This window comes from Ictalurus furcatus, chromosome 6, assembly GCF_023375685.1.
Source record: "Ictalurus furcatus strain D&B chromosome 6, Billie_1.0, whole genome shotgun sequence".
In the NCBI taxonomy this organism is placed as follows: Eukaryota; Metazoa; Chordata; class Actinopteri; order Siluriformes; family Ictaluridae; genus Ictalurus; species Ictalurus furcatus.
Genome location: NC_071260.1, coordinates 2,185,027 through 2,210,512, shown reverse-complemented (window position 1 = coordinate 2,210,512; position 25,486 = coordinate 2,185,027). Strand labels below are relative to the sequence as shown.

Below are 25,486 nucleotides of genomic sequence, written 5' to 3'. Positions count from 1 at the left end.
TCGCGTCTATTCCTTTTTAGCTCGCTTGGGCTTGTTTCCCCTAAATCAATCCACACACACATTGCCTCATGGCACAAGGAGAAAATTTAAATCTTGTTTTTTTTCTCATTCAACAAAATTTGTCATCTGAAGAGGGGGGTGGACGGGACGGGACGCCACCAACCCCACTGAAAAGGTTAAGTAATTACGTCGTACATGGCTGAGGTCTTTTCATGGTTTTCATACAAGCTCTAGAAGAAACATGGTGTTCAAAGTGGGTCATGCAGTTCCGAACAATAGCTGAAGCGAACAATAGCTTGCTCCTATTTTCTCTGCTTTCAGAGAGTATAATTCATTCCACAAAAAGAACAGACACAATAGATCCCCAGAGCTGCTCAGCAATGTTTACCGTCACATTCTGCAGAGCGAATCAAATCTCAACCGCTTTGATATTTCTTTTTTGTTTTCTTCTTCCTCACGTTGCTTAACGAGAATAAGGATGAGATTATTATCTATTACGCCACGGAGCTGTTCAATTCCCAATGCGCTTCTGTTTCTGTAGTCGCAATTTACACAGGGACGTTAAACTGACCTGGGAAACGTGTGTAATTGTTGATATGGTGAAGTGTTGGGTGTTTTATTTAACATTTCTGGAAGGAGTCTCTGGTGTCAGCGTTTTGAAGTAGAAGCTGTACTTTTACGTTTTCAGACACAGGAAAATCTTCAGGACCGAAGGCGTTTTCGCTCTGTGGTTTCTCGGGTAACGTGACGACCTGCAGGGTTTTTTTTTTTTTTTTTGTCTTATTAACTAACTTACTCCTCCTGGTCCCATAGATCTCCAGGTCTGAAAGTCGCTCAAGATTCCATACTCCTCCAGGTCTGAGACTCGCTCAAGATTCCATACTCCTCCAGGTCTGAGACTCGCTCAAGATTCCATACTCCTCCAGGTCTGAGACTCGCTCAAGATTCCATACTCCTCCAGGTCTGAGACTCGCTCAAGATTCCATACTCCTCCAGGTCTGAGACTCGCTCAAGATTCCATACTCCTCCAGGTTTGAAATTCTCTCAAGATTCCATTATTCTCCAGGACTCGAATTTCCAATAGATTCCATTCTTCTACGGATTTTGCCATCCATTTAGATTCCATTCTTCTCCAGCTCTCAAATTCCCTTTAGATTCCATTCTTCTCCTGGTCTGAGACTCACTTTACATTCCATAATTCGCTTGGTTTCAAATTCCCTTTACAGTGCTGTGAAAAAGTATTGGCCCCATCCAGATTTCTTCCGTACATCTCAAATAGGTTCCGATCTTCAAACGAAATACACCATGAAACAAATGCAACCTGAGTAAACGCACAATACGTTCATTTTATTTGTTTATTTTTTTTATTGCACTCGGGTTTCCTGCGGTGAACAGTGAAGTTCAACAAAACAGACCGTGTAGTATGAGCACATTAATAGAAGGGAATTATTTATTGATTTACGACCGCACTATCCGGTGTGACCCAGATGAGGACGAGTTCCCTTTTGAGTCTGGTTCCTCTCAGGGGGTTTTTCCTCACCGCCGTCGTCTCTGGCTGCTCGTTAGGGATAAATTCATACATTTAAAACCTATAACCTGAAACCATGTTCATCGTATGAACTTTAATTGAATTTTCTCAATGGGCACGATCTTAATACGACTGAAAAACATGATACAAGACCTTTAATAGAGGTGGATTTGTTCTAAGGGGAAAAACTTACCTTATGAACCAACCATAACTGAAGCATGTTCCTGTTCCCATTTTTATTTGGCATTTTGAGTTCGCTTGAGCGTTAAAGAACTCTCAAGCAGTCGTCCATGACTTCCTGTTTCAGAGGCGTATAAACACGAATCGACACGAGGAAAAGGACACGTTTAATTATCCGTTCATCAACATGCGAAAAATGAATTAATATGCAAATGAAGTGAGATAAATTATAATAGCGATAATTCTGGAGCTGAGTGCACTTCTAGCTAGGGCTAGGTTTAGGTTTGTCAATTATATTATGAATTTAAAAAAAAAAAAAACAAATTATTTAAAAACTCACCACCATAGGGATTTAAGAGGTTAAAAAAACACGATATGCATGTACAAATTTAACTCTGTTTACGGTAGAAAGACGGAATGAATACATATCAAGGCTGAAAACAAAATGGCTCCCATGCACACTATACAGCATTGTGCAAATCTCTTGACGTCATGACGTCAGTGTGGGCGGACTTTTATCGAAAAGTCGTCTTTCTAAGAAAGGACACCAATTATTTGATACGACTTGTTTGATAGGTTTGTTCTTTTTTGCTTTTGGTTAAAATACTAAACTGTGATATTTATACACTCGGTTATGTAAGGAATCAGTTACTGAGCAATAATCCGCAACCCGGTGCGCGGCGTACCATCCCCACGTGGATTATTTTCCTATAACGGCCCGTGTTTTATTCCTCTTCTACCCCAGCGCCTATCCAAGGAGTGCGATTTCTAATTTTAGCAACGAATAACACTTTGTGCTCGTTTAACCCAGCCTTTAAATTGGTCTTTTGTCCTTCCGTAGCAGAAATCAGACCGACTTCCAATAATATCAGGATCATCAGTCGCCGTAGATTACGCGGAATGTTTACTATACAGTCACGTTTACGGCGGTTACTATAGAAACGATAACGGATTAGAACGAGCGCAATAATATAAACCTGCGGTCTGAATTACAACTGGAGCCACTGTCCGAGCTGCCGTTACAGAACATTAATTAGTACCCTGAACTGCACTGTAGTAGAACATATAACGTAAAGAGCCCTGATGGAAATTTCAGAAGAGAGTGAAGCGCTGAAATGAGAAATAAAAACTCGTTTTATTGCTCTTTATTGTACATTTTATGAGATACGTTTCATTTCACAGGAAAAAAAAAACAAAAAAAAAAAAACACGTGCCTAAGAGTGTATGTGGCTTGAAATAATGGCTATCCATCCCTCCATTCAGCCATTTTCCACACCGCTTATCCTACACAGGGTCGCCGGGAATATGGAGCCTATCCTACAGGCTGGGGGACACCATGGACGAGGTGCCGACCCATTTCAGGACACGTTCACACACTACAGACAATTTACAGATGCAAATCAGCCATGTCTGTGGACTGGGGGAGGAACCCGGAGTGCCTGGAGGAAATCTATGACGCATGGGGAGAACGTGTAAGATCCACACACAACAGGGTGCGAGGCAAACGTGCTAACACTGAGCCAGCGTGCCCCAAAATAACGGCTATATTAAAAAACAAAACAAAAAGAGTTCATGCAGATACTTAATCTAGAAACTAACAATTTATCTAACAAATTTATTCATTCGCAGGAGCTTTAAAAAAAAAAAAAAAAAAAGTGCTGTTCAGGAAAATCCCATCAGTTTGTATACATTTACATATAAGGAAACTCTCTCCTGTGGACGTAGAATACATGATCAACTTCAAATCGTATAACTGCTGATGGGTAACTGCGATTTTATACGCGAATGCGATCGGAATCATCCATTAATCGAGGCAAATAAGACAAAAAGTGCACCGGGTTTTCACCGTTTAGTTGTTGTTTTCGGCTCTCTGCGAACTTTCCTTTTATGGAGTTTTGTAGGCGTGGCTAAGCGAAAATCGGCCGTGCCATGAACGTGCTTAGAAATTTACGGCTGTTTGGAGTTTAGGAACGTGCGCGCGTGAGAGCGAAAATGTAAGGCCTGTTGATCTTTTACAGCGATGCCATCAAAAGAGCTCGGAGTATCGTCTCGTACACGACGCTCGGTAATGCGGAAGGTCAGAGATACGATGACTACTTGCGTATTCGTTATTTGCGTCCCGTCACGTATTCAGGGCATAAAGACGAGTCAGAGCTCGGGCACAGGAAGGAGGCTGAAGGCCCTGATGCAGTCCAGGAGCCATGATGAAGGAGCTGACCACACTTTGCCCAGACGGACCGGCCCGGGTCTGCTCGAGCTCTGCGGCTCGTACAGGATGTAGTGAGTGCAGAGCGCCTGATCCGAGTCGGGCCGAGCGTGATACGCCGCCGCCGTTACCGTCTGAGTCACGTCGCTGTCGGCTTTGGGCTGCCGGCTGAGCAGCCGGCCTCCTCCCGCCTTCACCAGCTGCACCAGCTCGTCTCTGGGAGGCTTGTGGAAAGAGCCGAGCAGGTAGAAGAAGCAGCCGTTGAAGAGAGGAGGCAACTGTGGGCAGGAAATAAAGCGGATAACTGAATAAAAATTAAATATAGATATATTTTTATTAAGTCAGCCAGACTATCACCTGAATGCTTCATTTTGTGTTATTACCTCAGGGCAGAAGACGTGAACAGAATGTAAGCGCAAAGAATAGAAGGTTGAACGTTGCTCAACGCATTCGGTTTTTTTTTCTTCTTCCCCCTAAATGACCGTGCTCTTTACTTTCTGACCCCGTTCCCCATTCGACACACGCCGCACCAATCGTCTGCCTCTGGCCTCGCTCTTCTTTTCACCTAAAATATGTTTCACGGTCTAGCAGAGCAGTGTGGGAGGGGAATATTCCCTGATCCATCCAGCAGGGAAAGGATGCAGACCCAGCAAAAGTATTTCAGCTCATCGAACCGAGCACTCGGGGAAAAAAAAAAAATTAGAATCGATCGACGTGTGGGGTGGGGGGGGGAGCCAATCACGTGCGTTTATGTAAATTTATTTAGCTGAAGGCACATCATCAGACCAGACCCGCGCCACAGGGCTAGAGAGATTAGTCTGTGAAGCGAATCAAACGAGGTAGCGTTATCGCGATGTTCGTAACATGCACGCCTCCACGTTCCTTTATGTTAGCAACAAGCTAGTCGGCTAACTTGTGATGAGTGAGTGTGTATTTACGTCCTCAAAACCCTGAACTGTACGTAGAGTCAGTGTTATAGATGTAACGAGCGGATAATATCGGTATGTTGACTGCTCTGAAGCTAATATCGAAAAAGGTAGAGCGGACGCCGTGAGCAGCCATGTTGAACCCGAGGCTGAAGAGACCGTCCCTGGTTCCCGAGTAGGAATTCCGAGTTCAGGGGGCGTTCGGTTTGGAATTGGAAATTACGAGTCAAGGCCTTTAGTCGAACACAGCGTAAGCCAGAAAGCCAGTGTATAACAACGTAACAAAGCCAGTAGTGTCATAAAAATAAATAAAAACACAAAGTAAATACAAAATAAAATGCTGTCTTTTATTCGAGTATTTATGCTTATTAAGTGCATTTCCCATCTAACATCTAAATCAAAGTCAGAGGTGATGTGAATGTGGGCTTATTCTGCCTTATATATCATATTACATTATAATAATTGTGTAGTGACGCTTCAAATTGTCAATCATTTTTAAATGATTGTTGTTTACGTATTTGTTTTGGCGTTTTTTGTATTTTCTTTCTTTCTAAATGTCGAGTTGCGATCGAGATTTTTCGACCCCCCCGTTGCAAATCAGGTCGATGGTCAAAGTGTACAGCCTTTCACCTGTTCTGTGACGAACAGCTCGAACGAAAGCGATCGAAGTAGCGCGACACGACGAACGCTTCGAGCGGTTTCCCCCCCCGAATTCAACTGAGAACGCAACTTTTGTTTCGATCTGTTCGTCGCAAACCGCTGAAAGTCTGCGCGTTTTGACAGTAAGCCTGATTTGCGACGGAGCTCGAATCGTTTCGATTATGTATCGACCGTATTTAAGATGTGGAGCATCCTTCGATCAGCTACGCCATCTTGTTTTGTTGAGCGGGAAAGCAACGGAGAAGGAAGGAAGGAAGGAGAACGGACATGGCGTAGTGACGTCCAACGCGTGCGGCCCTTTTCGGAGACTTACTGTACCGGGGAAAGGGGCCCAAGAGTGAGAGCGCTTTCTGGTGTTTCTAAACTCTTTGAGGACGTTGAACTTGGTATTTTTGGTCTTTTTGGCGTTCGAGACTTTTTCTTCTTCAGTGTACTCAGGCGCCATATTATTATTTTTTTTTTTTCCCAGCAAGCTGAGCGTGTCTTCGCACGTGAGCGTTTTGGACACCGGACGTGTTTTCCACAGCTTGGAAAGCAGGGAAAGGACAGAAAGCGAAGGACTTGGATTGGATTTTTCCCTTGCCCGGGAGGAAAAACAGTCTGGAAGAGCTCGGGAGTTGCACTGCCGCGTGAGGACGGAAGCTGTTTCAGTAAGCGACTCGTTTTCCCGGGATGAGATGTAAGTGACTCTCTCTCTCTCTCTCGTCTCACACTACGCTGGAAGTCCTGAATAACAAGGGGGTGCTATCGTCTTCTGAACGCACGCCAACGCTTACGGGCCCCAACGCTAACACGTGCGGGATCATGGAGACTTTTTCTCCGGATTTTCGCTTGTTTGAATGTTTAGTTCTGATTATATTATATTATGTTTAAGTATGTAGCTTGTTTCCGAATAAGCCGTACAAGTTATTTTCAGCGTCTCGTTCCATGTAAGTACTTGTGGTTAAATATCATTCGTCTAGCAGGGTTTTCCCTTCTGTTTAGTGGAACATTTTATTATTATTTAATCTGTTTATTATTTTGTGGGAGGGATTGTATTATTAAAAAAAAAAAGCTGTATTTTGGTTCCGAGTGTGTCATTTAATGTCTGAGTCGAGTTTTCTAAAAGGGAAAAAGTGTAAGGTGGTGACTAGCTCACTACATGTTTCTTCAGCGGAGGCACAACGCGCTATTTTTTTTTATTAGTTATTGAAGTGAACGTTCCAGTTAATTATTCGCCGGTGAACAGGGACTTAACCGGTCAGCTCGGGATTCGACAGCCGTGAACCTGGACTCTTGATAAAGTGCTTAAACGTTCTCTCCCTATAAAAGGTAGGGTTACAAGTATAAAATGTATATAACTGAAATAAAACATGCATTAAAAATGGCTCATTTTGTATCGAAGTGCATGTAAATTGCACAGTTTGGAGCGTATACTGCTGTAAACACTAGCTAAATGATCATAAAATCAGCTCCAGACTGCTTTCGCCTCCGGGACGCCGCTTCGTTCTGGTTCAACATGTGGGGAAATATTCCTTATTAACTTCAACTCCGCGGGCACTAAACTTACACTTTCAGGAAGTACAGCGATGATCTAAATCTCTCCGCCGAGCCAAAAAATTTTTTAAAAAAGTGCTCCTCTCGGGAGGCGACGCTTTCCTCCGCGAGATTCATCGTCCCCGAGGGAGGAGTGAAGCTTTCTAAATGACCCCCCGGTCCGTACGGCAGCAGTAATAAAAGCCGAGACGCCCCAGGGACGTGAGGACGGAGATGCTTCACGTTGACGCGAGATGGCATTAAGAGGACGGGGACGGGGTGTGCGCCGGTGTTATTACGGCTCTCTGTGGACGCTCACGGCTGTCGGGAGTTCGTGAGCGTGTCGGCGTCACTCACCAGGCTGACTCGGTTCGCTCGAGCCCTCTGAGGACCCTCGGCCACCTCGAACTCGCTCTCCTCTATCCGACGGCCCTGCTGCAGACACTCCGCCAGCCCTGAGATGGAGACACACAGGTGAGGTTTACGTCCGGGAAAATGAACTGAAACGCCAAAAATAAATAAATAATCAAGGATTTAAACAAAAAAAATATAAATAAATAAATAAAATTTGGTATCCCTGCTTGGGGTGAGGTCGAGGAGATAATTTTATTATTATTATTATTATTGTATTAGTGCTGCTTTCAAACGTTAATCCTATCGGAAGAAGAATCCGGAAAAAAACAGAGACCCTAAAAATAAACGTAAACCTTTTATCATACTAATTAAAAAAAAATAAAAAAATCTCTTTGCAAGTGACGATCAACAAATGTGCAGCGTAAACAGTGATGCGGTAAAATCTTGTTTTATTCTACGTTTACGTTCTCCTATTGATGATCCGATCTGTTTCCGATCTCGACGTGGAGCGACTCTCGCCAGCCTTCTCTCGGCAAACTCTCGGGCCGCGTCCGTGGTTTCAGACCGATATCGGTTCGACACGTCCTTGATTATCGTCCCGTGGATCTGAGGGTAAATCGAAACCCTTTCCTTATCTCGAACCTGCAGCTTTAACGCGACACAGCCGCAGAGGTGAGCGTCACTTCAAAAAGATGCCATTAGATCTTGCTGTATTTACTCAGGAGCAGCAGGAGAAGGCTTTCAGCGCAGACACAGACAGCACTAAAATGCAGATAACTGGGTTCTTTTCAAACAAGGACAAAGCAGTGTTTTCTTCCTCTAGAGGCAGAGATATGATGCTTTATGGGGGGAGGACAAAAAAAAAAAGCCAGGTTTCCATTTTCTGATTTCACAACCGTATGCGGCGGCCGCTGAGACACATTTATTGTACAAGGCCACTCAACAAAGGCAGCAGCTGCTATTGCGACTGCAGAAAATGGCCATTACCTGCTTTTTCCATCTGCTGTACTCGTTTACATCCATCAGGTAGTGTTATGCTCAGACGGCCCTGGTTACACAACTCTCAGTCACGTTCTTAAAGAAATGTACACGTTTCAAAATGCAGTGCTGGAAACGGCAGCTTCTGTTCTGCTGAGGACGGGGACGGAATAAAAACTGCTTTGCAAGTACATTTAGAAAAGACACCAACACATTAAATACTGGTGGTGTTACTAGGGCTACAACGGCGTTACGCGACTCCGTATTACCCCCGCGGCGTTACGCGACTCCGTATTACCCCCGCGGCGTTACGCGACTCCGTATTACCCCCGCGGCGTTACGCGACTCCGTATTACCCCCGCGGCGTTACGCGACTCCGTATTACCCCCGCGGCGTTACGCGACTCCGTATTACCCCCGCGGCGTTACGCGACTCCGTATTACCCCCGCGGCGTTACGCGACTCCGTATTACCCCCGCGGCGTTACGCGACTCCGTATTACCCCCGCGTCGTTACGCGACTCCGTATTACCCCCACGTCGTTATGCGACTCCATATAACGTTCTCGTAATTACACGACTCCATGTTACCCCCACGTCGTTACACGACTCCATATAACGTTCTCGTAATTACACGACTCCATATTACGCCCACGTCTTTACGTGACTCCATATAACGTCCTCGTCGTTACGCGAGTCCATATTACCCCCACGGCGTTACGCGACTCCCTATTACCCCCGCGGTGTTACGCGACTCCCTATTACCCCCGCGACGTTATGCGACTCCCTATTACCCCCGCGACGTTACGCGACTCCCTATTACCCCCGCGACGTTACGCGACTCCCTATTACCCCCGCGACGTTATGCGACTCCCTATTACCCCCGCGACGTTATGCGACTCCCTATTACCCCCGCGGCGTTACGCGACTCCCTATTACCCCCGCGGCGTTACGCGACTATTTTACCCCATCAACCCCATGTAAAAACACGGTACATTTTCAGTCAACATTTTTCACTGTTGCTGCTCAAACATTTCATTTCAGTCCTATGTAATCTTTTTTTTTTTTTCAGTTAATATTCTACACATTTTATTCTCAGTTCCATAAAAACGCAAACATTATCCATTTACCACGACAGAGAACGAGAGTGCCGTGTCTTTCAAGCAGAAAAATCAAGGTGTTACAAGAACACCAATCTAAAGATTACCAGCGTAAGACGAGGAAGGGCTTCAGGGGTGTCGAGACACCTACGTAACTCTCACTCGTCCCAGGTTCATATGCTGATCGACTCATCTGTTTTAATTGGGTGGAAAAAACAAAAACTGCTCTTTTGGCGTATTTCTGAGTGAGAACTCTTACTAGCGTACTCCGACTTTAAAACGTGGCGCTCCTACGCAAAAACGCCTAACGCGTTCGAAAGTGTCGTTAAATAATTGCCTACTCGCTCTTTACGCTCCTGAAATAAATTCCCTTTGCACCAAGCGTCATGCTAAGGATAGCCGTGAGTGCGAGTGGCCTTCAAACGAAAATTAAATCTGTAAGGTAACCATGCGTCGCCTCTACGTCCCCCACAATCTCCTAACCTAATGGAAAACTCCGTTAGAGATGAACATTCTGCATGCCTCCGTGGCTGAGAGACACTCCGTCATTAGCGAGACAGCAAACGCAGCCACAATACGAGCGCTATCTCCATCTCCAAAACTGCAGTGTCTGTAGTGCACCGGCACAAAATCACACCTCAGCACCACACACACACACACTCTCCTCCACAGCAGTCATCAGCTGTAATTATGTTTCTTCTGCCTCTTTAATTACAGCTTTCATTTCCCGAAACCCTGTCGGGCCGGAGACTCTAACGCCTCATCCCGGGGTTAATCCGACTCTCTCAGGACGTTCGGGCCGGCTCGTTAGCCGAGCGGAAAGGACCCATTAGCATATCGGCTAATTAGATTTGCCACAATGAGGAGTGTGTGTGTGTGTGCACAGATGACCCCAAAAGCCTGACGTGCATAGGCATAGTGCAAGCACTTCTGAGCCGTCAATCACGACACAGACGGCGGATAACCGCAGGAGCTCGTGCAGTGACGAGGCAGGACAATCGAAACACGTTTGACGATGAACATCACGTCCTCGTACCCAGAACGATGTTCATCGTGGATCCCATACGATTTCTTCCGTCCTGACGTCAATAAGTATTTAAAAATATTACCCACTCTATGGATCTGTAATTATCTATTACTTCAGATTGGTCTGGCGCAGAAGGACACCGACTGCATTTTAAAAACGAATGACGGCACGGCTCTGTTCCGCGAAACCGTTTCACCTTCTACCACGCCACGGTTAAAGATGATTCTGATGTTGCATGGGAAAAATGAACTCGAGCTCTCGACCCGTCTCGACATGAATCTCATGCATTATACCGCCGATAGGATATCGGCTGATTGGATAAGTGCGTCAACACACGCCTTAGGTTTCCGTTATCGCTTGATTAAAACGTTCAACGTTATAAAAGTACGACAATCGAAACTTAACAATGACCCTGTGTGTGTGTGTGTGATCCATTCCGACCCCTCGGAGCATATACCCAGCATATAAATAGCCTGTGGCCTTGATTAAGTTGAAATATTTATGATGATGATGAATAGCCTACTTTATCATGTTTAACGTAGCCAATCAGAGCAGTTCTGTGGGACAGTGCTGACTGTAATTGGTTAAGTGTGTCTCTCAGCTGCAGCGGAGATGAGACTCGCAGCGTCGTCGGTTTATTAAATAAATAAATAAATAAATAAGTGCAGATCTGAAAGTATCCGCTGCTCTCTGCTGTTTAAGGCACGCTTTTCACATTTTATTCAATACGTCTCATCGAACGTGAACGTGCGAGCACTCGGCAGGACGCTCGGATAGCAGAGTGAGTTTGTAAATATTATATTTCCTCTCTTATCGGTACGTCGTTCTTGAGGAACCGCTACATTTTTTTCAAACACTTAGACACCCCTCACATTTGTGTAAATATTTGATTATAAATTTTCATGTAACAACACTGAAGAAATGACACTTTGCTCAATAGGGTTTAGGTCTGGAGACATGCTTGGCCAGTCCATCACCTTCACCCTCAGCTTCTTTAGCGAGGCAGTGGTCGTCTTGGAGGTGTGCTTGGGGTCGTTATCATGCTGGAATACCGCCCTGCGGCCCAGTCTCCGAAGGGAGGGGATCATGCTCTGCTTCAGTATGTCACAGTACATGTTGGCATTCATGGTTCCCTCAATGAACTGTAGCTCCCCAGTGCCGGCAGCACTCATGCAGCCCCAGACCATGACACTCCCACCACCATGCTTGACCATAGGCAAGACACACTTGTCTTTGTACTCCTCACCTGGTTGCCGCCACACACGCTTGACACCATCTGAACCAAATAAGTTTATCTTGGTCTCATCAGACCACAGGACATGGTTCCAGTAATCCATGTCCTTAGTCTGCTTGTCTTCAGTAAACTGTTTGCGGGCTTTCTTGTGCATCATCTTTAGAAGAGGCTTCCTTCTGGGACGACAGCCATGCAGACCAATCTGATGCAGTGTGCGGCGTATGGTCTGAGCACTGACCGGCTGACCCCCCACCCCTTCAACCTCTGCAGCAATGCTGGCAGCACTCATACGTCTATTTCCCAAAGACAACCTCTGGATATGACACTGAGCACGTGCACTCAACTCCTTTGGTCGACCATGGCGAGGCCTGTTCTGAGTGGAACCTGTCCTGTTAAACCACTGTATGGTCTTGGCCACCGTGCTGCAGCTCAGTGTCAGGGTCTCGGCAATCTTCTTATAGTCTAGGCCGTCTTTCTGTAGAGCAACAATTCTTTTCTTCAGATCCTCAGAGAGTTCTTTGCCATGAGGTGCCACGTTGAACTTCCAGTGACCAGTATGAGGGAGTGTGAGAGCGATGACGCCAAATTTAACACACCTGCTCCCCATTCACACCTGAGACCTTGTAACACTAACGAGTCACATGACACCAGGGAGGGAAAATGACTAATCGGGCCCGATTTGGACATTTTCACTTAGGGGTGTACTCACTTTTGTTGCCAGCGGTTTAGACATTAATGGCTGTGTGTCGAGTTATTTTGAGGGGACAGCAAATGTACACTGTTACACAAGCTGTACACTCACTACTTTACATTGTAGCAAAGTGTCATTTCTTCAGTGTTGTCACATGAAAAGATATCATCAAATATTTACACAAATGTGAGGGGTGTACTCACTTTTCTGAGATACTGTGTGTGTGTATATATTCGGGTGCGCCGAATGTCTCGGCTCGAGTGGACCTCAAGTAACAAAACCCAGGACTGCTGAAATTCCCATTCGGCGCGAACGTCTAACAGGCGCGACAGGTCCAAATGAGAAAATATAGCGAAACTGAAAGCATTATTCAACAGGAGGGGAAAAACATGACTCACTCTTATTAAGCGGAAAATTGTTCCACAGAGCTGCTGTGATTTATAGGACACTAAAGGACACCAAGGTCCACAGTGAACCCGTTACGTCCCTGGATGCATTTCAGCTTTCGGCTTCTCTCTCGCTCTCCTTCACAGTAAACAAGATGGAGGGACTGGGGTCTGTGGGGTATTTTGCACATTTTGTGTCAGACAGGTCAATAATAAAAGCAGGGAGTAAAAAATGAACCGAGCGTCGCGTTTAGTGTTTTTCTTTCACTACCAAGGCTTTCAGACGTCTTTTATTTCTTTTTTTTTTAAAAGCTGTTTCAATGTATTCAGCATGTTTGTGCTCATGTTCGAGTAATCAAGCTGTTTGATATTTTCCAAACATGTTCATAAGTGTAAAAAAAAACATGACAGAGCGATATACCAAGATAAAAACATGACCATGAAAATATTCTCTGGAAATCCCGATCTATTTTCTTATCGATCCGTCTATCCCCCCATCCACCACCGGAATGTAAAACTAAGTAAGCAATTTTGAAGATTCTGTATAAAATATCCATTTAGCAGCTTCCAATCAGAGCGAACTGTTAACCTTAAAAATGTTTTTATTAAATACAAAAAAAATAATAAAATACCGCTGTATTGTGCCACTATTTACCACAATATCAATGTTATACTGTCGTATTGGTAGTGTTACTATCCTCATCTTACATCTGAAGGTTAGGACCCAGCAGCCGTTGAGGATTCCCTGCAGGACGGTGAGGGTGGAGGGCATGGGACCATCCGGCACTACCACATGTGTGACTAGACAGAGAGAGAGAGACACAGAGAGGGAGAGACAGACACAGAGAGAGAGAGACAGACAGACAGAGACACACACACACAGAGAAAAAGAGACAGAGAGGGAGAGAGAGACACAGAGAGAGAGACCGACAGACAGAGAGAGAGAGACCGACAGACAGACAGACAGAGAGACAGAGAGAGAGACCGACAGAGACAGACAGACAGAGAGAAAGAGACACACACAGACAGAGACACACACAGAGAGAGAGAGACCGACAGAGACAGACAGACAGAGAGAAAGAGACAGACAGAGACACACACAGAGAGAGAGAGACCGACAGAGACAGACAGACAGAGAGAAAGAGACACACACAGACGGAGAGAGAGACACACACACAGAGAGACCGACCGACAGAGACAGACAGACAGAGAGAAAGAGACACACACACAGAGAGAGAGACAGACAGACAGAGAGAAAGAGACACACACAGAGAGAGACACACACAGAGAGAGAGAGATCGACAGAGACAGACAGAGAGAGAGAGAGACACACACACAGAGAGAGACAGACACACAGAGAGAGAGACAGACACACAGAGAGAGAGACCGACAGACAGAGAGAGAGAGACCGACAGACAGAGAGAGAGAGACCGACAGACAGAGAGAGAGAGAGACCGACAGACAGACAGAGAGACAGAGAGAGAGACGGACAGACAGACAGACAGAGAGAAAGAGACACACACAGAGAGAGAGACCGACAGAGACAGACAGACAGAGAGAAAGAGACACACACAGACAGACACACACAGAGAGAAAGAGACACACACAGACAGAGACACACACAGAGAGAGAGAGACCGACAGAGACAGACAGACAGAGAGAAAGAGACACACACACAGAGAGAGAGACCGACAGAGACAGACAGACAGAGAGAAAGAGACACACACACAGAGAGAGAGACAGACAGAGAGAAAGAGACACACACAGAGAGAGAGACAGACAGAGAGAAAGAGACACACACAGAGAGAGAGATGGACAGAGACAGACAGAGAGAGAGAGAGACACACACACAGAGAGAGAGAGACACACAGAGAGAGAGAGACACACAGAGAGAGAGTGTGAGTGAGTTACAACAAATACAATAACGTACAAAGCCTTTGTTTTCCCAAACGCTGCTAAGAATATAACGTGACACGTAATTTTTCGTGACGCTTCCTTGGGCGTTTCAGCTCCGTCTCACACGCTACGCACAATGACGAGGTCTTTACGACGCTGCCATAGACTTTTCCCCCTGCTTCCTGACTATCAGAGACTTTCCGCTCGCTCCTTATTACATGCTCTTCATTATATCTTAAAGCACAAATGTGTGGAAGTTCAAAGAGAATTTTTTTATTTTAAATAAACCAACCAAAGACAAACGAAATGGAAGTACAAAAGGCACACCATCTCTACCCCCCCCCCCCCCCGGTTTATTTTGCTTTCCGATAGTCTGGCGCTTTGCGCTCTTCTTATTTTTTATTTATTTATTTTTATGAAAACTTTCATCTAACGCTGTGTGAAGTCTCCCGAGAGGAACGTCGTAATAAGAGCGTCGCGTATGAGGGGAACGTTTGTAATTATCCTCGTCGTGCTCAAAGTGGATGGCTTACACGCTTAAAATGTTCAGTTACAGGGAAGAGAAAGAAAGAAAAGCACTCCTACTGATGAAACCTCCTTCCACGACGTCGCTGTCCCTGAAGTGACCGAGAGGAACGATGACTAAAGCGACACGTGGAGACCGGACGATTCCTCAAACAGCTGAACGAAATGCAACGTGAGCAGGTTTTATTCCGCTAACGCCACGCCAGTTCGACGATGATCGCGGTTTTTTTTTAATTCGTCAAAAGAACAACACGTCGTACTTATCCGTTTCTGCTTAGAGTCGTACCTGCGCTGGAGAAAGTCTTGACTCGTCTTCCTCGCAGGACTCGAGCAGCTTCGGCGAGCTGGTTCTGCTGATCCGCTGTCAGTTTACTACCGATCAGAGTGGCCCTGACGTCCTTCTTCATCAGAGCTGGAGACTAGCGCATGAGGAAATGCATACAGAACATAAACGGCGTAAACATAAACAGTTTTTACGAGTCGTTAAGTAAAAATGTTTTCATAGGCCAGTCAGAAATGTAACATTTACAGAAGTTTTTTCTGTTTGTTTTTTTTTTTTTTCAGTCTCAAGCAGGCAACGTGTTCACGGCGGTCTGCTTTACATCTAGCCACGCCCACGAAATTCATAAAAGTGGGAGCTCAAAAAGAGCTGAGAAGGACTGAACGGTGAAAGAGGGCCCCCTGAACGTCTTCTAATTAGACGATCTGCATGGAAGAGTCATCAGAAGGTTGCAGAAGTCTTCATATGGAGCGTACAAAACATCTAGACAAGCCAGAGGTATTTGGGGGGGGAGGGAGGGGCGTTGTGTCACAGCCAGCATCACTGAACAGGTAGATGAAGGACTGGAGGAAAGCACACCTCCTGAACAGTGATGCAGCTCAGCCGCTGCAGCTAGTCGGCTAACATAAAAACACACAATAACGCTTCCAACTTTTATAGGGCGCTAATACTTTTTGTCCTAATTAAACAACTAGTCTGATTTTGCCTTAATTTACGAATTTGTTTCGGAATCGTTTTCTTTAAAGCCGTTAAATCACAGCTTGAGTTGCGAAAGTTTTTTCCGTTCTTCTGGAAATGATTTACGAATAAATTGCTTCGTAACCGGTTTGATAAACCAGGCCGTGTGTGTGTGTGTGTGTGTGTGTGTGTGTCTTGTCTGTACCTTTGACAGATTTCCTGGAGAGCTCACTGGCGTGGTTACGGAATGAGGTCCCTCAGGGACCAAACTTAGGACCTCTCGCATTTCTGGAGTCGTGGCGTAATCAACAGGTCGAAGACCAAATATATTCCTGTAACACAATTTACTTCATTTAATACTGCTAGCATTTTATAACCATGAACGTGTTGGGGGGGGGAAGAAAGCGCACCCGTCTTCAAGTCGATTGTTTTTACCGATCGGGGCCTAAATAACAATCGTGTGGCGCTCACCAACTTCTATAAACAAACAAATACATCAGATTATTCCGCACACACTTTGTTAATGCTTCTGCGCACTTTTCTGTGCGTGTACGTCTTGATTTGTTCAGTTCCGATCAGACAGATTCAAAATTTCAGGCGAAATAGCATTGGAATCACTCGTTGAGGTTGATTCAACGAATCGCCGAGTCGACTCTTTTCGGGATCGACTCCGACGTGAACCGAAAGCAGGATGTCGATTTACTGACTTGATGCACTAGATGAATCACACGACGTAGCGTTTATCGGCGCTACAGAGTCAGGGGAAAAAAAAACGTTTAGCTCCTTGGAAGCGATTATAAGAAGTGAATCGTTTCAAAGTGAATCGTTCGTATAGCCTCCATACATGCTGCAACACAGAGTCGTTTTGAAGTACGATTCTTCGAGACCGTGTTCGCTGTCGATCCTTCGACCCTGCTCGTGTAAACTTACCGACTTGTACCGGTACCAATTTGCATCGGTTACTCGTAGCAGCCCTGGTAATAATTACACCCAATCTGCTATTACATAATCAAACCCGGCACAGTCAAATAACGCGTGATAAATCCGTCGTGTCAACGCGCTCGTGTTTGCTAGCAGCTAATGAGAGGAGACGGAGAGGAGACGTCCCCGAGGGGAGATTTAAACCGAGCACGACTCATCGGAGGACTGAAAAAGACGGAACGCTGTTTGTTCAGATTAAGTGTCAATATGCAAATAACACCTGGGGGACAATTAACAGCTCCACTGGTCCGTAAAATATATCATTTGGATTCATGAGGCGCTGGGATTCTCCCTTTTTCAAAACCGCACAAACCTGGCACAAGTGGCGTGAGAAACGTGCCACGGATACGCTGGCGATTTACAGGACAATATCCGTTCTCGTCAACAAACGAGGAGGAGAAGGAGGAGGATTAGGATCTTCCAGCGATACCACGATTTCTTTTCCGATATCGCGATCAATGCCGAAACCGGAGCCACAATTTAAAAACTTCACTAAAGAGCGTGGTCCATATGAGGTGTGTACACTCTCACACCGCTCAAACATAAATCACACACACGCCTGAGACGTATCGATGCAGATTAAACACTTACGCGTCCCAGATGGACCTCGTGTTTATATTCACGAAACAGAAGTGTAGTGCTGTGTGTGTGTGTGTGTGTGTGTGTGCGCTTTCTCTGCACACATACAAGTCTCTCTACTAAACACAAGAACAAAATCTATCACACTCAATGAATTCTCTCATGAGCACTAAGTACTTCTCTCCCCACACACACACACACTCTGCTGTAGCAAGCAGTGAGGATTACTGCAGAGTGGACACACACACGCACATTGCTGTAGAGTGAGCAACATGGATCGGCTCAGCGAGCAGTGAGGATTACTGTTGGATCCACACACGCACACACACACACACACACACAAACAATCCATTACAGGCCTGACTCTGGTTAAACATGACTCCAGGCCTGTTCTCTCTCTCTCTCTCTGTGTGGGTGTGTGAGAGTGTGTGTACGCTCTCAGAGAAGAATAAAAGAATAATCAGATTGTTCCTGACAGTAGTGGATTGGCTTTGTACAGGACGAGCAGGACAGCGTCAGTGTCTCTGAAGCTCCGCTGTGGACAATCAGGAGACAAAAGAGCTCCAGACAAAAGGGCGAGCGTTACTGAATGAACCCAGAGTCCCGCTGAAAGTGAACCGACCGCCTAAACTACACACACACACTCGGTACGTTCAGAGAGAGACATCATTAACGTAACCAAGCTGGAATCATCTACACCTAAAGCTGGAGGTAAACAGGAGGCAAACAAACCATTAAAACACTTTTTTTTTTTAAATTACATTTCACCCCAAATAATTTCTATATTTAATTAATAATCACTTGATGTGGGTAGTTTCACAAACAAAAACAAACAAACACAAAAAAGAAATCATAACACAACAGAAAAATGCACTGAAATGTCTTCAACAAGTCGATATTCTATGAATATGCAAACCAAACCCCGCCCCCTTTTCTGGACCTGCTTTGCATATTAGAACCCGATTTTAAAAATCTGAGTTCGTTTGGAACAAAAAGAGCCAACCGAAAAGAAAACAAATTCCAGCTGAAAATTCTTATAAGATTAAGTTTAAGAAAAATCTACCTTTTATACACATATATAGCATGTTTATATTATTCGAATGATGCTTCTATGTAAATCAACTTACAAATGAGGCAGCTGAGCAACTGAAGGGTACGGGTCTAATCGTGAGTGTGTGTGTGTGTGTGTGTGTGTGTGTGCGCTTACAGAACAGTGGTCGAGGCGCCGTGCTGAAGCAGTAGTTTGGCGACAGAGGCATGGCCGTTCCTCACGGTGTCGTGTAGAGGAGAGTCGTTCTCGTATCCGGGTGTGTTAATCAGCGCCCCCTGCTGGAGCAGCACCTCCACCACACCCACGTGACCCAGGTTACACGCCTCGTGCTGAAGACATGGGGGGGAAAAATGTAATTCAGCACACACACACACACACACATATATATATATATATATATACGAACGTAATATACGAAAATGTAATGTGGTCACTAACAAGCGACATTTTTTCCTTCACATTTAAATAGTGTGGATTTGCTGTTAGCCTTTACTGTGTGTCCTGTTACGCTACGCATTAGCAGCAGTGACACAAGGAAACATTACAATGAAATCATCATCATAATAATAATAATAATAATAATAATAAAAGTCTGCCATGTTTGAAATGGTAGATATAAGTGCGTCTGAGCTCCTTGCTATTAAACTCAGATTAAACGCATCATTTACACCGAACCTCCCGGGGCGAGATCCCGACTGAAACACCAGCTTCAATCGCGAAGCAAAAAAAAAATAAATAAATAAATAAATAAATAAAGAGGCCACAGTTACATTCAAGGACGGATTTTTAGAGAGGTGTAAATGAAATGTGGGAAACATACATCACGGGAATGGTAAATTAAACTATATAGTATAAGTGGAGCGGCTCGGCTGAAAGACGACTGAACGGAACGAGAGAGAGACGGTACTGACCAGCGGGGTCCAGCCGGCGTGGTCCTTCAGGTTGGGGTCGGCTCCCTGCTCCAGGAGCGCTTTCGTCATCTCCACGTCACCCTGCAGGTCATAAATCCGCTCGTTTTTAAATTACTCTCACCGTCTAATTTATACGCTTCCACGTATTAGACACCTAAACTACAAGACCTGAACTGTACACTTAAACAAATCCAATAAAAACACAGACCTTAATGGCGGCAAGGTGCAGAGGCGTCTCTCCTTTATGGTTCCTCTTCGTGTAGGCGGGGCTAGTCTGGCTCCTCCCAGTGGCAGGACAGCTCCCTGGGCTTTCCTTCCCTTTCCTTTCCTCTACGGATTTTTCAAAAATGCTGGAAGTCTCTGAAGACGGACCTGATCTCGTCCTCCTCCTCACCCTCTGGCCCGGAGATCTGTCTCGTCTGGGACGCTTCGGCGTGCTCTGCGGGCTTCCACCTTGTGGTTCGGATCTTTTCGGAGAAGAACGAGGAGGCTGGAGCTCAGAGAGCGCTTGATCAGGTGTCTTCTCCGTCCCGTCCTTCAGGATGCTCCTCCCGAGCACTCGTTTCTCCCCCTGAAGAACCTCCTCCTGGTCTTCTTCAGCGCTTGGACACTGGAAGGATACCCTCTTACCGCGCCTCGCCTCGTTCTGCTTCACCTCCTCCTGCACCGGATCATCTTTCCCCAACCCCCACTGCTGGTTCACGGCCTCCAGCCTCATCTTCTTTTCCTTACTCGGAATCCTGGTGCCTCGAACCTGCTTCCTAACGACGCTCTTTCGTTTCTTTCGTCCCGTCGTCGTCTTCTTCTCAGCGCCTCGTCTCACTCTGGGAGGTGTGGAGGAGCCCGAATCCTGGGAGGAGGAGGAGGTGAAGTTGAAGACGGACAGGACGCCGGAGTCGGAGCGTTGCGGCGCCGACGGATCCGAGTCTGCTGGGTTCTCCGCTCGACAGCGCACTTTACGGCTCTTCGGACTGAACCAGATCTTAAAGTTCTTCTTCTTGGTGAGGACGGAGGGTCCCGGCGAGGGTGCTGAAGAATCAGCGGGGGGCGCTGAAAAGCAAGATCAATCAGTTTATAAGACGATGTTCATGGAAGGAGTCTCCAGTGTCAGAGGATAAAGCTGTAACTTTAAGTTTAACCCTTTATTTATATATATATATATATATATATATATATATATATATATATATATATATATATATAAACTATTAATAAATATTACAGCAAATATGACATAATCCAAACAACAAATAAAAATAGAGACGTCCAAAATGGGGAAAAAAAAAAAAAACACTTTAAATAACACAAGGAAATTTGTATTTCGCCTCTAGAGGCCGCTCTCGTACCGTTTAACGCCAGCGGACGCTTCTCAGCCGCTCCCGCGATGGCGCGACCGGGAAAACGATCGGTGTGGATTTTTGCCGGTAGCCGACGGTTTGAGCGATCAATCGGTCGACCTCTAATGAAAGGGTTAAGTACTGACCCCGAGGACGCGCCGTCTCTAAATAAACACCTACACGCTGGTGTATGTGTAATAAAGTGCAATAAATGTACACAGTGCTTAAAACCTTGACGACGCCATGGCTGTGTTAGCACTGATTAACCTTGTCGAGGTTATTTCACGACATAAAGAAGGAGAAAATATAAGTGTGTTATTAAAAGAAAAACGAAATATCTAGCTCCGGAATGCGCTCGCCGTGTTAAAAATCCGCCGCCCTGTCCGTCTCTGAGGAGCGCTACGAGCTAAAGACCGCCGTGACTAATTGCATCACGTAATTACAGTCATTAGCAGAGCGGAATTTTTCAGCCGGATATTTGCATATGTGGGGTTTTTTTCCCCCGGCAGGAACGTTCAGGCTGAGCCAGATAGAGTTCAAGTTCCCATGTAATTGTTGACTGTAAAAAAAAAAATATATATATATATATATATATATATATATAATAAATTTAAGTTTCAGTGGCTGCTCGGTGCTGTGACGCGTGATTAACGACGGATCCACGTTACGACGTCTGATTTACCCGAGCACTCGGAAGGATGGAGTACAGCCTCTAGCTGCAGGAAGAGCTGCGTGATGTTACTGATCTGCCTGTTGATGTGGACGTCTTTCACCCAGGAGGGACTGAGACACACACTGCAGCCGTCTCCCACCCGAGGACCCGCACACGACCTGGACCAACACACACACACGGCTAACTGACAGACACGGAGATGCACAAAATTCTAACATGGTGTGTAGTTGGTTGTAATACAGTGCGCTGTCGGGTGTAACAGTGTTGGGTCAGTCGGAACAGTGTATGGCTGGTTGTAACATGCTGTGATGATGGGATGTAACACAGTGTGTCATCAGTTGCAACATCAGTTGTTAGGTCGGTTGTAGCATGATGGGAGGTCTGCTGTAACATGCTGCGATGTGGGATGTAACATGGTGTGTCGTTGGTTGTAACATGGCGTGTGGCTGGTTGTATCATGGTGTGAGGTCGGCTGTAACATGGCATATGGCTGATTGTAACATGGTGTGTCATCAGTTGTAACAGTTTGAGAGTGTCATAGGTTGTATTGGTATTATGGCCGGTTGTAGCATGGTAGGAGGTTTGCTATAACATGCTGTGATGGTGAGATGTAACATGGTGTGAAGTTGGTTGTAACTCGGTGTGTTGTTGGTTGTAACAGTGCGAGGTCACTTATAAAGTGTGTCGTTGGTTGTAACAGTATTATGGCCAACTGTTACATGGTGTATTGCTGGTTGTAGCATGGTGTGTTATCAGTTGCAACAGTTTGAGTGTGTCGTAGGTAGTAACGGTATTATGTCCGATTGTTCCATGGAGTATGGCCGGTTGTAGCATGGTAGGAGGTTTGCTGTAACATGCTGTAATGTAACATGGTGTGAAATCGGTTGTAACAGTGTGAGACAGGTTGTAACATGGTGTGTCGTTGGTTGTAACATGGCGTGTCATCAGTTGTAACAGTCTGAGTGTGTCATAGGTTGTATCGGTATTATGGCCGATTGTTACATGGTGTATGGCTGGTTGTAGCATGGTAGGAGGTTTGCTGTAACATGCTGTAATGGTGGGATGTAACAGTGTGAGGCAGGTTGTAACATGGTGTGTCATCAGTTGTAACAGTTTGAGTGCGGCGATGGATGTAACGGTATTATGTCCGATTGTTACGTGGCGTACGGCTGGTTGTAACATGCTGGGAGGTCGGCTGTAACATGCCGTGACGTGGGATCGGTTGTAACATGTTGTGAGGTGGTATTAACCCACCTGCACAGTAGATGCTCACAGGCTCCCAGACACACCGGCTCACTCAGGATGTTCGAGCTACAACAACAGTAAGTTATTCTTTCAGAGCGTACAACAAACTGTAAACAAAATACAAGTAAACAGGAAGTAAACAACGTGCAAACAGCTTCGGCAGGTTTCTCTCTTTTACTGTGTGCAGAAACGGAAGCATTTAAGACACTTATCTAAGAATAAGTTATAATTTATAATCTGAAATATATCATGAAAAATTATTACAAGGAAAAAATAATAATTTACAGCATTTTTATCCAGTTTACATTTCCAAACACTGACAATACATAAATAAACATCCACTTATTTTTAAATATTATAGTCAAATGTTTTGTTCTATAACTAGAAATGTGGAAAGATTATAATTATAAGGGGCAAATATTATGAAAACTAGTGAATAATATGCACTCAGCACTTACTTAGATAACTTGGCGCCGAGTTCCAAATACATCACTGTTACTACATGAAGTGCCCTATATACGGGCTAGCAGTGATGACGTCATACCCTATTTAGTGCACCTGTGAAGTGCACAGGGAGAAATCTGGGACCGAGCCCAGGACTACTGTCTCTCCGTTGCTATCTGGGAAAAACTTACCATTTAGAGCACAAAAGTAGCTTCCGGAAATGTGCCATGGCCTCTCGAGTTTTAACCCACATCCCCTTATCTGACTCTGCTCCAGGATCGGAAGCCATGATGGATTTAAAAAGTAAAAGCGAAAACTTGTTTTTGTTGTTGTTGTTTTCATCCGCAGCTCGGTGCAGCAGCCGCTTCCTGGTTTACAGCTCCCGCCAGTATCTAAGCGGGAAAGGGGCGTGGTTTATACCCGCGTATCGGATTGGTCTACACAATCGCGAGGCGTGGTTTCGGTGCGCTCAGCTGATTGGTTGGTTGATATAAGAGCGGACTAAGAACTTAAACTTTGAGAGATAGGCACCGAGGCGCATGCAGACAGATGGAGAGCGATAGACAGAGAGACACAGAGGCAGGCAGACAAAGAGAGACAGACAGAGAGCTATGCAGACAGAAAGGGGGAGATGGAGAGAGATGAACAGAAAGACAGAGACGGACAGACAGGTAGACAAAGAGATATAGGAGCAGGCAGACAGGTAGAGGTACAGATACAGAGGCAGGCAGACAGACACAGAGGTAGGCAGACAGGCAGACACAGAGGTACAAAGACAGATAGACACAGAGGCAGGCAGGCAGACAGACAGACACAGAGGTACAAAGGCAGACAGACACAGAGGCAGGCAGACAGACACAGAGGTACAAAGGCAGACAGATACAGAGGCAGACAGACAAATACAGAGGTACAGACAGATGGATACAGAGACAGACAGACATTTTCACAGTTGCAGCCAGTAATAAAGCACGAGGGTTTAAATGTGCTCTCCTGATCTTCCCGGTTTAATAAGGAGCAGAAGTTTCATTATGTTTCTCACCAACATTATTGCTGTTTATACAGAAGTAACTTCCTAGCCGGCTGGGATTCACGAAGAAAAGCGTTTCACTGTGCTGTGATGTATGCGTGTCAGAGTCTTCTTCTTAAAGCAGTACTTTGGAAAAGACACAAACACAAGCCTCCGTCTCGGTGTGAACTAGAGAAAGGTGATCAAACATGTAACAGTGTACATCAGTATTACTAAACCAGCTTATTCTCCTCCATCGACCTCCAAATCAGATGAGAAACCTTTGGGCAGTCGATCTGTTCTAGCACTTTCTCTAGGGGAAAAGCACAGTCTCAGGTCGTCTCGTTATCTGGCCCTGTATTCATTCTTTAAGTAGTGTTGTACATCCTCTTTCTCGGAGGTACATGGTGGTGGTTTGAACATTAACGAATTTTCTCCTGCCCCACCCCCACCCTCCAGCACCGTCTTAGTCTCCTAACAACAAAGGTGTAGCGCTAGTCTGCACATGCTAATATTAATTTGTTCTCAAGAAAACGTAATGAACTGTACGTGTGTTGACTTCTTAGCGATAATGAACGTATCTACCGCTATATCATTTATAACTACAGATAACCTCAAGGTTAATACACACCTATAAAGAAAGGTGAATTAGCATGCTAACTAGCTCTACAGTGCTTGTTAGGAAAGCTCCAGCTAACAGAGTGTTTCTAATGCATTTTGTCTAAGGACCAACCCATAAATCTAATTGAAAAACCGTATAAAATATACACATTATTTTTGTCTTTAAAAGTGCACGTCAGAAGAGATGATCAAATGAGAAAGAAGCGAGCGAACGCGTAAACTAGCGAAATAACGTTTCGAGTCAAAGATTCAAGAACTTTATTGGCGCGCAAACGACGAAACCGTAGCCGTTTGCTCATTCGAGAAAAATAAAGTGAGAGATAATAGCATGTAAAAGGCTGATTGTGCAGGACATTGGAGTAAGACTAAAAATGTCCGGTCAAACTGGTTAGAAAATACATACAGTAAATGTTATATGGTCGTATTATGTCAATACTGCCCATAAATTGGTGGACAAAGCCTGAGAGCAGTCAAGTG

At 45.2% G+C, this 25,486-nt stretch overlaps 1 protein-coding gene across 2 annotated transcripts; it reads right to left on the bottom strand.

Annotated features, from left to right (window-relative positions):
* Window positions 1-23,751, bottom strand: bard1 (BRCA1 associated RING domain 1). Of its 2 annotated transcripts, XM_053626217.1 has the most exons (11): window positions 23,574-23,751; window positions 22,948-23,004; window positions 21,703-21,851; window positions 19,892-20,733; window positions 19,684-19,764; window positions 18,929-19,101; window positions 16,367-16,493; window positions 15,490-15,622; window positions 13,491-13,583; window positions 7,373-7,470; window positions 1-4,192 (listed from the first exon to the last, which is right to left on the bottom strand). In XM_053626217.1, the coding sequence occupies exons 1-11, from the start codon at window positions 23,669-23,671 to the stop codon at window positions 3,857-3,859; spliced, it is 2,187 nt and encodes a 728-aa protein (XP_053482192.1). In that variant the 5' UTR covers window positions 23,672-23,751; the 3' UTR covers window positions 1-3,856. The 2 variants fall into 2 exon arrangements, with proteins under 2 accessions (XP_053482192.1, XP_053482193.1); XM_053626218.1 differs by lacking the exon at window positions 13,491-13,583.
* Between the last annotated feature and the right edge of the window lie 1,735 nt (window positions 23,752-25,486).

Bases quoted from the DNA above. Each gene is read 5' to 3' on its own strand.
- bard1 (XM_053626217.1), bottom strand. From the start codon at position 23,671: ATGGCTTCCGATCCTGGAGCAGAGTCAGATAAGGGGATGTGGGTTAAA. The intron at 13,584-15,489 runs GTACGACTCTAA...CTCTCTGTCTAG, and splicing joins CAAGACTTTCTCCAGCGCAG to TCACACATGTGGTAGTGCCG. The intron at 4,193-7,372 runs GTGAGTGACGCC...TCCTGCCCACAG, and splicing joins GAGCGAACCGAGTCAGCCTG to TTGCCTCCTCTCTTCAACGG.